This window comes from Entelurus aequoreus, linkage group LG01 (assembly GCF_033978785.1).
Source record: "Entelurus aequoreus isolate RoL-2023_Sb linkage group LG01, RoL_Eaeq_v1.1, whole genome shotgun sequence".
NCBI classification, from domain to species: domain Eukaryota; kingdom Metazoa; phylum Chordata; class Actinopteri; order Syngnathiformes; family Syngnathidae; genus Entelurus; species Entelurus aequoreus.
This window is the reverse complement of record NC_084731.1, coordinates 17,688,342-17,705,975: the sequence shown is the minus strand read 5'-3', so window position 1 is coordinate 17,705,975 and position 17,634 is coordinate 17,688,342. Positions and strand designations below refer to the sequence as shown.

General features: G+C 39.5%; 1 protein-coding gene across 3 annotated transcripts in view; it reads left to right on the top strand.

Annotated features, from left to right (window-relative positions):
* The window catches only part of LOC133648578 (tubulin monoglycylase TTLL3-like), a 25,455-nt gene that overhangs the window by 5,225 nt on the left and 2,596 nt on the right, over positions 1-17,634 (top strand). For all 3 annotated transcript variants that reach the window (XM_062044810.1, XM_062044819.1, XM_062044828.1), the window contains exons 3-13: positions 285-351; positions 3,420-3,511; positions 3,585-3,747; positions 3,826-3,866; positions 3,933-4,061; positions 7,049-7,163; positions 7,230-7,325; positions 7,384-7,549; positions 11,463-11,611; positions 11,678-11,921; positions 16,608-16,867. In XM_062044810.1, coding sequence (XP_061900794.1) covers positions 330-351; positions 3,420-3,511; positions 3,585-3,747; positions 3,826-3,866; positions 3,933-4,061; positions 7,049-7,163; positions 7,230-7,325; positions 7,384-7,549; positions 11,463-11,611; positions 11,678-11,921; positions 16,608-16,867 — 1,477 coding nt within the window. In that variant the 5' untranslated portion in view covers positions 285-329. The remainder of the gene's footprint in view (positions 1-284; positions 352-3,419; positions 3,512-3,584; positions 3,748-3,825; positions 3,867-3,932; positions 4,062-7,048; positions 7,164-7,229; positions 7,326-7,383; positions 7,550-11,462; positions 11,612-11,677; positions 11,922-16,607; positions 16,868-17,634) is intronic.

Genomic DNA, 17,634 nt, shown 5'->3' with positions numbered 1-17,634 from the left:
TATGTATGTATATATATATATATACTGTGTATATATATATATATATATATATATATATATATATATATATATATATATATATATATATATATATATATATATATATATATATATATATATATATATATATATATATGTATATATACTCAAATAGCTGAGATAGGCTCCAGCACCTCCAGCACCCCAAAATATATAAATGTATATGTGTGTATGTATGTATATGCTTTTGTTTTAGGTTAGAGCATGTCACTGGTTCACTTGCTGTGTGATCTTTGGTTTCACAGGAGGGAAGATCGGAGGGTCGAACAGTGGGCCCCGAGGTCACAGCTATGGTCCAACAATGCAGTCAAGGTGAAATAAAAACCGTGCAAACCAGTACAGTATTTTCCGGACTATAAGGCACACTTAAAATCCATCCATCCATCCATCCATCCATTTTCTACCGCTTATTCCCTTCGGGGTCGCGGGGGGCGCTGGAGCCTATCTCAGCTACAATCGGGCGGGAGGCGGGGTACACCCTGGACAAGTCGCCACCTCATCGCAGGGCAAACACAGAAAGACAGACAACATTCACACTCACATTCACACACTATGGCCAATTTAGTGTTGCCAATCAACCTATACTTAAAATCCTTTTTAAAAAAAAATCAAAACTCGACAGTGCGCCTTATAACCCAGTGCGCCTAATGTAAGGAATAATTCTGGTTTTGCTTACCGACCTCGAAGCTATTTTAGCAGTCAAACATAAGAGATATGTGTAGACTGCAATATGACTCAAGTAAACAACACCAACATTTTATATGTTCCATTGAAAATAAAGAACATTACACACGGCGCTCAAAAATCTATCAAAATGTTTTAATACGACTTTGGTAAGCTATGAAGCCGCACTGCTTGATGGATTGTACTGTGCTACAACATAGGAGTATTATTATGGTGTGTGTATAAGGCAGGGGTGTCAAACTCATTTTAGATCAGGGGCCACATGGAGAAAAATCTACTCCCAGGTGGGCCGGACAGGTAAAGTCACGGCACGATAACTTAAAAATAAAGACAAATTCAGATTGTTTTCTTTGTTTAAAAATAGAACAAGAAAATTCTGAAAATGTACAAATCATAATGTTTTTTTGTTTTTTTTTACACTTACATGTTGCGGTTAATAGTATTCTATCTTTATTTGTCGTTATTTATATTTTCTGAATACATTATGTGATAATGTTCATCAGTCAACTCATTGGTGTTAATTTTCAATCTATTACGATAAAAAAATTATATCAAAATCAAATTACAGGATGTCATTCATGTAAGTTTGCTCATTTTCCTTAACTGGTGCACTAACATCATGTAGTTTTTTTGTTTTTTTTTTACATATGTAGCATAATCTACAAAGATGCAAATAATTGCTATTGTGACATCTAGTGGACACATTTCTTTCATTCAAAAATTTTGGTTCATTTTTATACTTAGCAAACTCATCCCGCGGGCCGGATAAAACCTGTCCGCGGGCCTGATCCGGCCCACGGGCCGTACGTTTGACACCCCTGGTATAAGGTAAGACATATAATCTGGCGTTTTGTTTCGCAATATTATGCAAAAGCAACTTTTCTTACCATATGGTACCTGCTGATCTGTATTTGGGATCTGCATGAATCCTGAAAAATTGCGCCCGCATCCGCCTTTGTAGTCCGTGCTGACGCTGTAGTCGATAAGCTTCTTCTTTTTCTCTATCTTCTTGTTATGGGACATTCATCCTCCACTGTAGCCATTTCTAATATAAAGTAGTGTAAAGTTCTTACTTATATCTGTCAGTGAACTCACCATGAAAGCGCTAAAACATACCGATGTTATGAGTTTACATTATTCACCCAAGGAACTTCAGTTATTAGAGAGTTCCGGTCGGACGTTTTTTCACGGGATACATTTCCAACGGATGAGAAGATGCTGCTCCGTTATTGATTGAAGTGAAGTCTGAAAGTCATTGATACAGTTAGCTCCATCTTTTGACACTTCTTCCTTTCCCGTCCTTGCACGCTACACCGCTACAACAAAGATGACGGGGAGAAGACGCTGTCGAAGGTGAGCTACGTAAATAAGACCGCCCACAAAACGGCGCATCCTGAAGCGACTGTCAGAAAGCGACTTGAAGATGATCTGTAACATCAACTGTGCCAGTGTTTTTCAACTTTTTTTGAGCCAAGGCACATTTGCGTTGCAAAAATCCGGAGGCACACCACCAGCAGAAATCATAAACTCAGTTGACAGTAAAAATTGTTGTCGCCATTATTGGATATGACTTTAAACCATAACCAAGCATGCATCACTATAGCTCTTGTCTCAAAGTAGGTGTACTGTCACGACCTGTCACATCATGCCATGACTTATTTAGAGTTTTTTGCTGTTTTCCTGTGTGTAGTGTTTTAGTTCTTGTCTTGCGCTCCTAATTTGGTGGCTTTTTCCTCTTTTTTTGGTATTTTCCTGTAGCAGTTTCATGTCCTCCTTTTAAGCGATATTTCCCGCATCTACTTTGTTTTAGCAATCAAGAATATATCAGTTGTTTTTATCCTTCTTTGTGGGGACATTGTTGATTGTCATCTCATGTTCGGATGTACATTGTGGACGCCGTCTTTGCTCCACAGTAAGTCTTTGCTGTCGTCCAGCATTCTGTTTTTGTTTACTTTGTAGCCAGTTCAGTTTTAGTTTCGTTCTGCATAGCCTTCCCTAAGCTGCAATGCCTTTTCTTAAGGGCACTCACCTTTTTGTTTATTTTTGGTTTAAGCATAAGACACCTTTTTACCTGCATTTACAAAGCAATTAGCTACCGGCTGCCACCTACTGATATGGAAGAGTATTACACGGTTACTCTGCCGAGCTCTAGACAGCACCGACACTCAACAACAACACATCGTTTGCAGACTATAATTACTGGTTTGCAAAAAATGTTTTTAACCCAAATATGTGAAATTAGATAATCTCCCACGGCACACCAGACTATCTCTAGTGCCGCGGCACAGTGGTTGAAAAACACTGATCTATGCAACATTTTGACCAAAGAACCACCATTACATGTTATGTAGACCACAAGGAAGTGTTTTACATTTAAGAAAAAAAAAAAAAAAAAGACCCCTTTAATGCGCCTTTATATATGAAAAAAAGATTGAAAAGAAACCATTCATCGGCAGTACGCCTTATAATCCGGTGCACCCTATGGTCCGGAAAATATGGAAAGTCCATTTGTTCGCCCTGCTGCTGTTCCTTGCTTTCATTACCAGCAAAAAAAAAAAAGTGATAGTTTGTACTAGAAGCACAGTTTAACTTAGTGTGTGTGTATGTGTGTGTGTGTGCGTGCGTGCGTGTGTGTGTGTGTGTGTGTGTGTGTGTGTGTGTGTGTGTGTGTGTGTGTGTGTGTGTGTGTGTGACAGCTTCACCTCCATGTCGGCACAGCGTCCACCTGCCTTCTCTCAACCCAGATAGACTAAAGGCAGCCAAGGCCATTGTGGGCAAGACCGTCAAGGTCGTTCCAAATAATTGCGTAAACAACAGCGTGTATACATGCACAATTTAATTCTATTTCCTCTCAATGGTAGTTACATAAGGTGTTCTCAGTGCATGGCCCTTACCCGGTCATCAGGGCTGCGCTGAGGGCTAGAGGCTGGGTGGAGAAGCGGACGTGTCACCAGCATCACCACATCTCCACGCGTCCCGTTAAAGACACCAGCTGTAATGATGACTTTGAGGGTGAAGATGAAGGTCAGCTGAAGCTGTGATGAGAACCTAAATGTCCTCTCTTTCATTTCTCCACCAATTACAGTCCATCCTTCTCCTCAGGTGACCAAGGGCAGGATCCTGACGGACTGTACGGTCTGATGGTAAAGACGCAAAGAAAACATAGGAGATGTGGCGCTCTGCTAAAGACTTTTCATCTCCTCTCACAGTCCAGGCTGGTGCGGAATGAAACGGTTGACTTCTACTGGACAAACAGGAGAGACGCCATCAACACCAGCGTTTTGCAAAAAGATCAGATTATCAACCATTTTGCCAAAGCAGGCAGTTTCACCACCAAGGTACATCCATGTGATATTGTTGCTTATACTGCAGTGTACAGTGTTTAAAGTAACACAATTATAGGAACTAAGGGTGTCCCTATACAACCTAAGTGTCAAAGTCAAGGCCCGCGTGCCAGATCCGGCCCACGAATAAATGATCTATGGCCCCCGGGATGATATTTGATTAGTATTAGAACCGGCCCGCCGGTCACAGCCGCCTGCTGCTGTTTGGCACGCACCAATACTCCATTAGTGTTGGCGCTAGGAATTTTCAAATACATTAACAATATATTTTTGTACATAAGCTGCAAAAAAATATTTACATTTTACTTTAGAAACTGGCTTCTCAGTCACCAGAATTTTACAGTACAAGGAGTGGTTTTTTACAGTATATAAATAAATGGAATGGAATGGAGAAACAATACCACTGTTTTTAGCGGTAAAATTCAAGCAACAGAGCTGCCAGTTTGTGTCAGGTTCAAACACTGATGACATCTATTAAACAAGACAAGTAGCAAGGAATTAAACAGAGACAGAATTAAATTTGGCTCAATTGAGGAGAGAGGTCTGGACTGTACTCTTTGCACAGTCTCACAACGCTCTGGCGAAAGATTGTACGCCTCCTCTTTTATTTGGACTTTCCCTGATTACATGGCAACAGCTGTTTCTAAGGGACGGGGGTCGTAAACAGCCATCGCCTTTGGTTATAGAACAGTTCAAAGAAAAGGACGTAATCAGTTCACAGAAAAGGTCGCTGTAGGGGAGTCAGGTCCTGCTTCCTCTTCGCTTTGTAGATCTCGGGTCAAGACAATATCTTTCTGTTGATTACAATACATCAAAGAAACATAACACTTTCATGTTGCTTCCCATCTTACACAGTGGAGTTTTACAAGCCTTTTACTTGGTCGGATCAAAGATAGCTTTTGTCTGCTCGCCGGGCGAGCTGAACTCAATGTAGCACAAAGTTTTGTGATAACTTAGATACAATTATTCAAACAGTTTGTTTGCTTTTTACCGTAAAATCTTGTTGTTTTAATGGTTTTTTTTTGTTAGTTTTTTAATGTTTTAGTGTCTTACTGTATATGGGGAAAAACAGTATCAAAGTTGATTTTACGGTAAAAAAAACTCAAGCCGGCGGAGTTGAACCGTAAAATCTATTGTCAATTTTACAGTCTACAATTTGATTGATAATTTGTTTTGAAATCATAAGTCAAGCAGATATTTAAGTACAGTATTTATCTTTATTTTAACAAAAACAATTTTTTGGGAATACATGATAATATAATATTTTGATTTTGATAATATTGGATTTTAAAAGATATGCATTTGCATGCAGTACATGATTTTTAATGTCAAAAGGGAAAAAACAAATATATTTGGTAAGAAAATATTTTAACGCATATTATTTCCAGGCTTTCGCGGGCCAAATAAAATAATGTGCCGGGCCAGATTTGGCCCCCGGGCCTTGAGTTTGTCACCTGTGTGTTAAGCTATCATAAAAGAAAGTTACTATTTTTGTTAAAGTAAGCCCATGAATATTGTCATAATTAATGTTGTTTTGGCATTGTGTCTTGAAGTTAAAAGTTACAGTGTGTCATACCAAGTATTTTGCAGTGTTGCACATTACAAGTCATTTTGTTATGAAGTGAATTAATTAACTCATATTTTGTTCTACATATGGTGAATGTTTATATTCAACTTAAAGAAAGCAAACCACCAGGTTTAAGTAAATAATGGTTGAGCCCTTAATAAATTAAGGAGCCTTAGTTGGACATTCGTATGTGGACCGGGTTAACTCTCCCACGAAAAGAGGCAATAAATTCAGACTGCGGAATGCAAAAGTGATAGCTCTATCCTGGAGGAGAGACTCCTTGTCTATCTTCACATCAACATTGAATGGGCCGGCGTGGCGAAGTTGGGAGAGTGGCTGTGCCAGCAATCTGAGGGTTACTGGTAGAAGGTTCACCTTCTACCATCCTAGTCACGTCCGTTGTGTCCTTGAGCAAGACACTTCACCCTTGCTCCTGATGGGTCCTGGTTAGCGCCTTGCATGGCAGCTCCCGCCATCAATCCAATCCAATCCACTTTATTTATATAGCACATTTACACAAAGTGCTGCACAGCCACGTTAAAAACAATATTAAAAACAATATTATGCTTCACCAATAACTGAATAAAAACAAAAAATAAATGAGTAGAAAACCAATATAAAAACAATATAAAAAATAAATATGAGTAAATAAATATATCAGTGTGTGAATGTGTGTGTGAATGGGTGAATGTGGAAATAGAGTTAAAGCGCTTTGAGTTCCTTAAAAAGATAGAAAAGCGCTATACAAGTACAACCCATTTACCATTTACCATTTGAAGTTACAACTTATAGAGGTTGTTTCCCAGTCACTTACACACGAACATCTCCTTTTAAAAAGTTAAAGTTAAAGTACCCATGATTGTCACACACACACTAGGTGTGGCGAAATTATTCTCTGCATTTGACCCATCACCCATGATCACCCCCTGGGAGGTGAGGGGAGCAGTGAGCAGCAGCAGTGGCCGCGCCCGGGAATCATTTTTGGTGATTTAACCCCCAATTCCAACCCTTGATGCTGCGTGCCAAGCAGGGAGGTAATGGGTCCCATTTTTATAGTCTTTGGTATGACTCGGCCGGGGTTTGAACTCACGACCTACCAATCTCAGGGCGGACACTGTAACCACTAGGCCACTGAGCAGGTGTATTTATGGTCAGGATGTGCTCTCCTGACTTAGTACACACACACAGAGACAGGAAGGAGGAATATAAATAATATGGTTAGGCTTCTCCAAGTTAGGAGTGCCTCATTTTTTTTGTACTTGACCTCCTCCAGGTACTGCAGACCTGTATAATGACACTTGCTTGTAATAAAGCATCTTTTTGTTTAGCAAAGCGTCTCCGACGTCTCTTTTGATCCAGCCGCAGGGTGACAAGACCAGAAATACACATCAGTGTACATGACTAACTGTTGCAGGTGGGATTGTGTGTCAACCTGAGGAGCCTCCACTGGTTTGACTCCGCCGACCCAGACACCTTTTTTCCTCGCTGTTACCGACTCGGGGCACGGGACGAGAAGCATGCTTTCATTGGTGAGATATTTCTCCATCAGTGGAATATGCCTATAATCCAGCTAACCATGTGTGTCCTCCCTATAGAGGACTACAGGAGGACAGCCTGCACCAGTCTTCTGAAGTACGTTGTTGAGACGGTGCAGGACGTACACAAAAAGAGGGAAAAGGAGCCCATTGGAGGTATGACCCCTTTATTATGTGTGTCAGAGCACATCTTGCTGTCATTTCTCCATTTCAGAACCACCCGAGGTTATTCCAAAAATGATCGACACCGCTCTCAAAGTGTGCCAGGGTTTTCTGGAGAGTTTACAGCACGCTGACATCGACACCAGCTCGGACCCGGGTCAATCCCTTAAAAATCAGGAGTGGGAGGAGTTTATCCATGCCTACTATTTGGTTGTTCAGTGAGTAAGGGGAACACTTTCCTTCCATCAACACTAGGTATGTCAGATAATATCGGACTGCCGATACTATGGCCGATAAATGCTTTAAAATGTATTATCGGAAATTATCGGTATCGGTTTCAAAATGATCGGTATCGGTTTCAAAAAGTAAAATGTATGACTTTTTAAAACGCCGCTGTGTACACGGACGTAGGGAGAAGTACAGAGCACCAATAAACCTTAAAGGCTCTGCCTTTGCGTGCCGGCCCAGTCACATAATATCTACGACTTTTCACACACACTCAAGTGAATCCAGGGCATACTTGATCAACAGCCATTCAGGTCACACTGAGGGTGGCCGTATAAACAACTTTAACACTGTTACAAATATGCGCCACACTGTGAACCCACACCAAACAAGAATGACAAACACATTTCGGGAGAACATCCGCACCGTGACACAACATAAACACAACAGTACAAATACCCAGAACCCCTTGCAGCACTAACTCTTCCGGGACGCTACAATATACACCCCCCGCTACCCCCTACCTAACAACCCCGTCCCCCCCCAACTTCATGCTCTCTCAGGGAGAGCATGTCCCAAATTCAAAGCTGTTGTTTTGAGGCATGTTAAAAAAAATAATGCACTTTGTGACTTCAATAATAAATATGGCAGTGCCATGTTGGCATTTTTTTTCCATAACTTGAGTTGATTTATTTTGGAAAACCTTGTCACATTGTTTAATGGCATAATATTTAATAATTTAATTTCAATCAATCAATCAGCTTTATTGTCCATTCTTACATGTACAAGACACATAAGAACTGAAATTACATTTTCGGCACAATCCCGCTAAGAGCAGACATACGTTACAGGGAGACAAGACGGGACCGCCAACGGATCAGCCTCACTTAGGCGCTCCTCAAAAAGGTGGGAAAAAGGTGACATTGGGGGGAGGGGGGAAGTAAAAAAAATATCAGTCTGAGGCTGGACCCTCAGGAATGGTCCAGACTGAGTCCGAGGAAAAAAACCTCACATAGCATGGCACACATAAACAAGGTACATTTAATCACAACAACTCGCAACAAAGTCATCCAACAGGACCTTGGAGGCCAGCAGCTGCTGTTGAGCGCTGCTCAGCCCCCACAACCCCGGAGGAATAAAGCAGTGGTGAAGACGTTGATTTGGGGAGGGGTATGTGCGTGCATGTATGCCCAATTAACTTGGGTGAGATGTTGGATTGTCTTTATGGGGCGAGGCCGGCCCCAAGAGTTCAAGAGTTCAAGAGTCCGACCCAGGTGCTTTTGAAGAAAGGGAAAGGTCAAAAGCGTCCATCTTTGAGGAGTCCTCGGGGGAGTGTTTTCAAACAGCCTGTTCCTCAAGGCCATTCGAGGGAGTCAAATCGTAGATTAAGATGTTGTTTTTTTTCTTCGAGCAGTCAAAACAATGACATTCCTGCTCTATATGCTGGCTCTGACAATTCCAATTTATTCTTTCTGTAACATCATCAAGATGGAATCTACCTTGCGATTCAAATCAGCAATCGCTCCAGTCTGTGATCCCACAGCACGACCCAATCCTTCCATTGCGTTGAACAGCCTGTTGGCCCCTTGAGTGGCTGCCATCGTCTTCCGAATTTGACGATACACCAGAGCAATGCCCAGCCCAATCAGCAAATGCCCTGCGATCACAGCTCCAAATAGGTAGATGTCTTCCACGTCCTCGATGGAAAGGACTGAGAGGCACATGATTCTCCAAGTATTCCAGGAATCTCTCACGTACCCCGCAGCAATGGTTCCATCAGGGCAGCCAGGCTCCCCCGAGCCTCTTTTCCTTGTCGAAAAGACTGTGTCAATTGCGTCGAGAGTCCAGTTGATCAAATTCATTTTGATGTTTAGATTTGAGGACAGCTCAAGAAAAGAGGCTTCAAAATAGTTCAGACAAGACAAAAAACAAAGAGAGCAAGCAGGGAAGGAGGGAGCGGAGAGAGATGCGACCGCCCTCACCAGTGGCAAGACAGAAAAAATTTAATTTAAGGCATAATAATGTGTTAACTCCACGACTGTATATATTGCTATCGGTTGATATCGGAATCGGTAATTAAGAGTTGGACAATATCGGAATATCGCATATCGGCAAAAAAGCCATTATCGGACATCTCTAGTCATGATGTATCATGACAAACGAACCCAGAAGAGAATATGAGGACCAACACAAACTACACCTTCTCTTCACATGTAGCAAGGAACAAAATTGTTTTGTTAGAAGTAGATAGAAGAAAAATGTAAAAAAAAAAACCTCTAAAAGTCCTTTGGCCTCAAGTTCAAGTCTTACTCCAGAGAGGACTGGTTAGACCAGGGGTCACCAACGCGGTGCCCGCGGGCACCAGGTAGCCCGTAAGGACCAGATGAGTAGCCCGCTGGCCTGTTCTAAAAATAGCTCAAATAGCAGCACTTACCAGTGAGCTGCCTCTATTTTTTAAATTTTATTTATTTACCAGCAAGCTGGTCTCGCTTTGCCCGACATTTTGAATTCTAAGAGAGACAAAACTCAAATAGAATTTGAAACTCCAAGAAAATATTTTAAAGACTTGGTCTTCACTTGTTTAACTAAATTCATACATTTTTTTACTTTGCTTCTTATAACTTTCAGAAAGACAATTTTAGAGAAAAAAATACAACCTTAAAAATGATTTTAGGATTTTTAAGCACATATACCTTTTTACCTTTTAAATTCCTTCCTCTTCTTTCCTGACAATTTAAATCAATGTTCAAGTACTTTTTTTTTTTATTGTAAAGAATAATAAATATGTTTTAATTTGATTGTTCATTTTAGCTTCTGTTTTTTCAACGAAGAATATTTGTGAAATATTTCTTCAAACTTATTATGATTAAAATTCAAAAAAATTATTGTGGCAAATCTAGAAAATCTGTAGAATCAAATTTAAATCTTATTTCAAAGTCTTTTGAATTTTTTTTCAAATTTTTGTTCTGGAAAATCTAGAAGAAATAATGATTTGTCTTTGTTAGAAATATAGCTTGGTCCAATTTGTTATATATTCTAACAAAGTGCAGATTGGATTTTAACCTATTTAAAACATGTCATCAAAATTCTAAAATTAATCTTAATCAGGAAAAATTACTAATGATATTCCATAAATTATTTTTTTAATTTTTTCAAAAAGATTCGAATTAGCTAGTTTTTCTCTTCTTTTTTTTCGGTTGAATTTAGAATTTTAAAGAGTCGAAATTGAAGATAAACTATGTTTCAAAATTGAATTTTCATTTTTTTCGTGTTTTCTCCTCTTTTAAACCGTTCAATTAAGTGTAAATATCATTAATTATTAATAATAACATAGAGTTAAAGGTAAATTGAGCAAATTGGCTATTTGTGGCAATTTATTTAAGTGTGTATCAAACTGGTAGCCCTTCGCATTAATCAGTACCCAAGAAGTAGCTCTTGGTTTCAAAAAGGTTGGTGACCCCTGGGTTAGAGTGTCCGTACCTGAGATCGGTAGGTTGTGAGTTCAAAGACTATATACTATACCAAATACTATAAAAATGGGACCCATTACCTCCCTGCTTGGCACTCAGCATCAAGGGTTGGAATTGGGGGTTAAATCACCAAAAATGATTCCCGGGCGCGGCCAACGCTGCTGCTCACTGCTCCCCTCACCTCCCAAGGGGTGATCAAGGGTGATGGGTCAAATGCAGAGAATAATTTCGCCATACCTAGTGTGTGTGTGACAATCATTGGTACTTTAACTTTGTAGGAGAGCTCTAAACCTAATTCCGTAAACTTCCACACCACAAGACAGCGCCCTCCAGTGGCGTGATATAAAGAATGTGACAACTAAATCCCTGTTCTGTATTCATGCAAAATGTCAGTGAGCACCAGGCTGCAAGTTGTCAGCGGCGCTTTCTCCCGCAGTGGTGGAGCTCAGGTTGATGTCAGCGAGCACTTAGTCGGCTGCTGCCGGGCCATGCTGCACAGGCTGTCTGGGGTCAGTCCACAGCTGGACACAGACGGCATACACAACATCTGGATCGTCAAGCCGGGAGCCATGTCCAGAGGCAGAGGCGAGAGATCACAACTCGTCCGACAAAATTGAAAAGCGTAACCCAAATGTCCTTTTTCTTTCGCAGGTATCAAATGTGCCAAACGTTTGGATGAGATCCTCAGCCTGGTGGACAGGGATCCGGCTCTCATCAAGGAAAGCAAATGGGTGGTGCAGAAATACTTGGAGCGTCCCTTCCTGGTGGAAGGCACCAAGTTCGACGTGCGCCAGTGGTTTCTGGTGACGGACTGGAACCCTCTCACTGTGTGGTTTTATAGAAAGTGCTACTTGCGCTTTTCTACGCAGCCTTACTCAGTGGACACCATGGACAAGTAAGTCATCAATGTGGAAGGGGGTGGGGGGACTTGATCTTTTGTAAAGTTTGAATGTTTCTATCATTTAAATATGTAAGTTATTAAAAAAAGATGTCATAAATTTTAAGATAAAATTAATATAGCCGTGAAAGTCCAAGAATAAGGTTGCTTGAATCAAATAAGAATGTTGCCTACGACCCTCGTGGTTGCTGGCGCGCGGTGCAGTTTGTGTCAGGTTTTAAGGCGGTGGGGGAAAAACGTCTTTTACTGACCAGTTCCTCCGGCTGGGATCTTGATTCTTCTGTGTTTAAAGACTGTGTGTGTGAGCCATGATCCCCGCTCCCTTTTATGCATGGCGTAGGACAGAGGGACGTGCAGAGTGATCAGTGGCACTTCTGCGTCAATCACTTGTCCATTTGGTTATGGTTGGAGTTTATTTCAAAAAAAATTTTTAGCTTCACAGACAAGTGTCAAAACTAGGGGTGTGGGAAAAAATCGATTCTAATCCGAATCGCGATTCTCACGTTGTGCGATTCAGAATCGATTCTCATTTTTAAAAAATCGATTTTTTATTTATTTATGTTTCATAATTTATTTTTTTATTTTTTATTTTTTTAAATTAATCAATCCAACAAAACAATACACAGCAATACCATAACAATGCAATCCAATTCCAAAACCAAACCCGACCCAGCAACACTCAGAACGGCAATAAACAGAGCAATTGAGAGGAGACACAAACACGACACAGAACAAACCAAAAGTAGTGAAACAAAAATGAATATTATCAACAACAGTATCAATATTAGTTACAATTTCAACATAGCAGTGATTAAAATCCCTCATTGACATTATCATTAGACATTTATAAAAATGTTTTAAAAAAGAACAATAGTGTCACAGTGGCTTGCACTTGCATCGCATCACATAAGCTTGACAACACACTGTGTCCAATATTTTCACAAAAATAAAATAAGTCATATTTTTGGTTCATTTAGTAGTTAAAACAAATTTACATTATTGCAATCAGTTGATAAAACATTGTCCTTTACAATTATAAAAGCTTTTTACAAAAATCTACTACTCTGCTTGCATGTCAGCAGACTGGGGTAGATCCTGCTGAAATCTATGTATTGAATGAATAGAGAATCCTTTTGAATCTTGGCAAAAATCTTAGCCACACGATTATCAAATGTAATAGGAAAATTAATTCATACTGACCAAACTGGCTTCATGGAAGGTCGACAATCTTCAGACAATACAAGGAAATTGTTTAATGTTATTTACTATGCTAGAAGTCTCCCTTATCCCACAGCAGTTTGTACTGTTGATGCGGAGAAGGCATTCGACCGCATAAACTGGTCATTTATGTTTTGCACACTACGTAAATTTGGATTTGGAGATAATTTTATACAATGGATTAAGATGCTTTATACAAGGCCCATGGCATCAGTCAAAACCAATAATCATATTTCAGAACCTTTTTCGTTAAAAAGAGGAGTAAAACAGGGATGTCCTGCATCTGGATTATTTAATTTGGTTATTGAACCCTTAGCTGCAAAAATAAGAAGTGAAAATAATATTCATGTTATAAAAATTGGCTCTCAGTATAATAAGCTATCGATGTATTGTGACGACATAATTCTCTACCTGTCACATGTTAACTCCTCTCTACACTATATCAATAATGTCATCACTGAATATGGCTGTTTATCAGGGTATAAAGTCAATTGGGACAAATGTGAAATATTACCACTTAACACTGCAAGAAATCACAAGTTCAGAACTCCAAAATTGGGTTTGGTTTCGAAATTGTATTGCATTATTATGGTATTGTTGTGTATTGTTTTCATAAAAAAATAAATAAAATAAAAAATCGTTTTTGAATCGAGAATCGTGTTGAATTGAAAAAAAATCGATTTTGAATCGAATCGTGACCCCAAGAATCGATTCTGAATCGAATCGTGGGACAGCCAAAGATTCGCAGCCCTAGTCAAAACGCTTTGAGTACCTTGATGGTAGAAAAGAGCTATACAAGTATAACCCATAATACCTACACCCCCATTAAAAAAATGCAAATTACCTGTCGTCCGTTCCTCCTGAATAGCAAAAACTAGCTTCAAACACTTTACTCAAAACAAACGTCATAATGTCATCAAAGGTCACCTTGAAGCATTCACACACAGAGGCAACATTTTGGAACATGCATGAGATGATAGAAGAAATGTACAAATGTCATAAAAGCAAGTTAGGTGCAAGTTTCACTTTTGGATCTCATTGCCCATAACTGTAATGCATTCAAGGACCCCTGGTTAAAGTTTAAAACAGAGGCGTCACTAAATTTTAAAGACAAGGGGAGACTTAGGAGATGCACGCATAATAATATAATAATGTATTATTATTCGTAGTACCCACTGATGAGAATCCTATGTCAATCAGCTACTTTACAGTCTGAAGTAAAGGAAAACTTGACAGATTTATTGTCATATTTAAGGTAATAATGACAGGTTATGATTATTTAAATTCATATTCTGACTACTTTATATTGAATTTGTTGGCACAAATTTATTAAACCAAAACTAAATAATTTAGGGGGGATTTATGTTCTATCCAGGGGTTCTTAACCTTGTTGACCTTGGGGCCCAACTGTTCTACTACAGAGGGAAATGGGGCCCTTACTCAAATAATAACACCAAATTAGGAATCTTACTTTTGATTTGAATATATAACCTACTTACAGTTTAACAGGATACACCTTGTCAAATGATATGAAATAATGTGTTCATCACAAACTTTATTATCAAGGCTAAGGTCAGGCTGATTACAAAAATAAATACTATTTAAATATATGGTACTGCAAAAGAAGGCACTAATAAAAACTGCAGAAATATACCTTTACATACAATTACAGTGCTGGAAGAAATACATTACAACTATATTGATAATAAATAGTAATAATTGATGTTGTCTATGACTGTTCTAATTCATCGAGGTCATTGTCATCTCAGGGCAATTAATCCATCACTACTGGACTGTTTAGTTTGTCTTAGAAGACGTTGCCCCTATGAGAGGCGAAACGTCTTTTAAGACAAACCAAACAGTCCAGTTGCGATGGATTGAATTGATTGATTGATTGATTGATTGATTGAAACTTGTATTAGTAGATTGCACAGTACAGTACATATTCCGTACAATTGACCACTAAATGGTAACACCCGAATAAGTTTTTCAACTTGTTTAAGTCGGGGGGTCCACGTTAATCAATTCATGGTAAATGCCCTGAAATAAATGTTTCTTTAATAAACTGTCAATAAAATTGTATTTCAAATAAAATTACAGCTTCCCCACTTTAGTCATAATTTTTGGGCTTAAAAAACCTTTCTGCGACTTTGATATTGTCATTACTGCCCCAAGTGGTGGAAATGTGCATTACAACTACTGGTACGAGTACTGCTGTTGACCATACGAACCACAGCTGAGAAACTGATCTTTTTGGTGGTCCTCTAGGGCAATGGTCCCCAACCTTTTTGTAGCTGGGGAGGGGGGGATTTTTTTTTTCTTTTTTTTTTTCTATAAAGAAATACTATCATGTGTGCTTACGGACTGTATCCCTGCAGACTGTATTGATCTATATTGACATACACATACACAATATGTATATAATGTGTTTTATGTTGATTTAATTAAAAAAATAAATTAAAACATTTTTTTTAATTTTATTTTTATTTTATTTATTTTTTTAATTTCTTGCGCGGCCCGGTACCAATCGGTCCGCGGACCGGTACCGGGCCGTGGCCCGGTGGTTGGGGACCACTGCTCTAGGGGGCTCTTGCTTCCAAACAATGGGCCCTATGGTTAAGTAACCCTGTGTCTAGTCTACCCTATTTTGCAGACTATAAGTCGCTCCGGAGTATAAGTCGCACCGGTCGAAAATGCATAACAAAGAAGGAAAAAAACATATATAAGTCGCACTGGAGTATAAGTCGCATTTTTTGGGGAAATGTATTTGATAAAACCCAACACCAAGAATAGACATTTGAAAGGCAATTTCAAATAAATAAAGAATAGTGAACAACAGGCTGAATAAGTGTACGTTATATGAGGCATAAATAACCAACTGAGAACGTGCCTGGTATGTTAACGTAACATATTATGGTAAGAGTCATTCAAATAACTATAACATATAAAACATGCTATACGTTTACCAAACAATCTGTCACTCCTAATCGCTAAATCCCATGAAATCTTATACGTCTAGTCTCTTACGTGAATGAGCTAAATAATAATATTTGATATTTTACGCTAATTTGTTAATAATTTCACACATAAGTCGCTCCTGAGTATAAGTCTCACCCCCGGCCAAACTATGAAAAAAACTGTGACTTATAGTCCGAAAAATACGGTAGATACGTTAATCCCGTCTTTTCCAGTCAAAAACCTGAATTTAGAGTTTTAAAAAACTGTTTTCAACCAAATTCCTGCAATAGTTTGTTGTTTACTGCAATGTAAACATACCAAGTGTATGAGGAGGCGACATTGGGTTTAAGGTGGGATAAGAGGCCCTTTGTGAGTCTTGTGTATGGGCGCCCAGAATTTGGTGCCAAGCCTCTCCCCATCTGTCTCTACTCTGCTTCCGGAATTCAAAGATTATTAATGACACATGTAGTTAATTTCCTGGTGACTAAACGTGAGTACACTTTTCAGCTCTGTGCACTTGTGCAACAATTCCATCCAGAAGCATCTGAGGCCTTCTCATCGACGCCATCCTATCATCCCGGAAGACAACATGTGGTCAGACGACCAGTTCACGACCTTTCTGTCTAGTCGGGGCCGCCAGACCCAGTGGGAGAGTGAGGTGGTGCCCGGGATGAAGAAGGCTGTGGTTCATGCGTTGCAAACGACACAAGACCTGGTCGACTCCCGCAAGAACACGTTTGAGCTCTATGGTGCTGACTTCATGTTAGGTAAAATATATATATATAAATATCGTATGTCCTTAGAGTGCATCAAAGTTTCCTCCGCATGGTCTTACAGCCGGTCGAAAGCTCATTTAGATGTTGATTAAAAAATACTGTAATATTACATTAGCAGGTACCAATATGTAAGAAAAGTTGGGTTTGCATAATATTGCGTAAAAGATAATGTCTCCTAATAGGTGCCGTTATAGGGTCCTTATAAACACACCATAATAATACCCGTATGTTGAAGCACAGGACGTCTGACTACAGCAGCCATAATTAGAGATGTCCGATAATATCGGACTGCCGATAAATGCTTTAAAGTGTAATATCGGAAATTATCGGTATCGGTTTCAAAATTATCGGTATCTGTTTCAAAAAGTACAATTTATGACTTTTTAAAACACCGCTGTGTACACGGACATAGGGAGAAGTACAGAGCGCCAATAAACCTTAAAGGCACTGCCTTTAAAGGCTTTTCACACACACAAGTGAATGCAAGCATACTTGGTCAACAGCCATACAGGTCACACTGAGGGTAGGCGTATAAACTACTTTAACACTGTTACAAATATGTGCCACACTGTGAACCCACGCCAAACAAGAATGGCAAACACATTTCGGGAGAACATCCGCACCGTAACACAACATAAACACAACAGGACAAATACCCAGAACCCCTTGCAGCACTAACTCTTCCGGGACGCTACAATATACACCCCCCCCACCCCCCACCTCAACCTCCTCATGCTCAACAAAATTTGGCATAATAA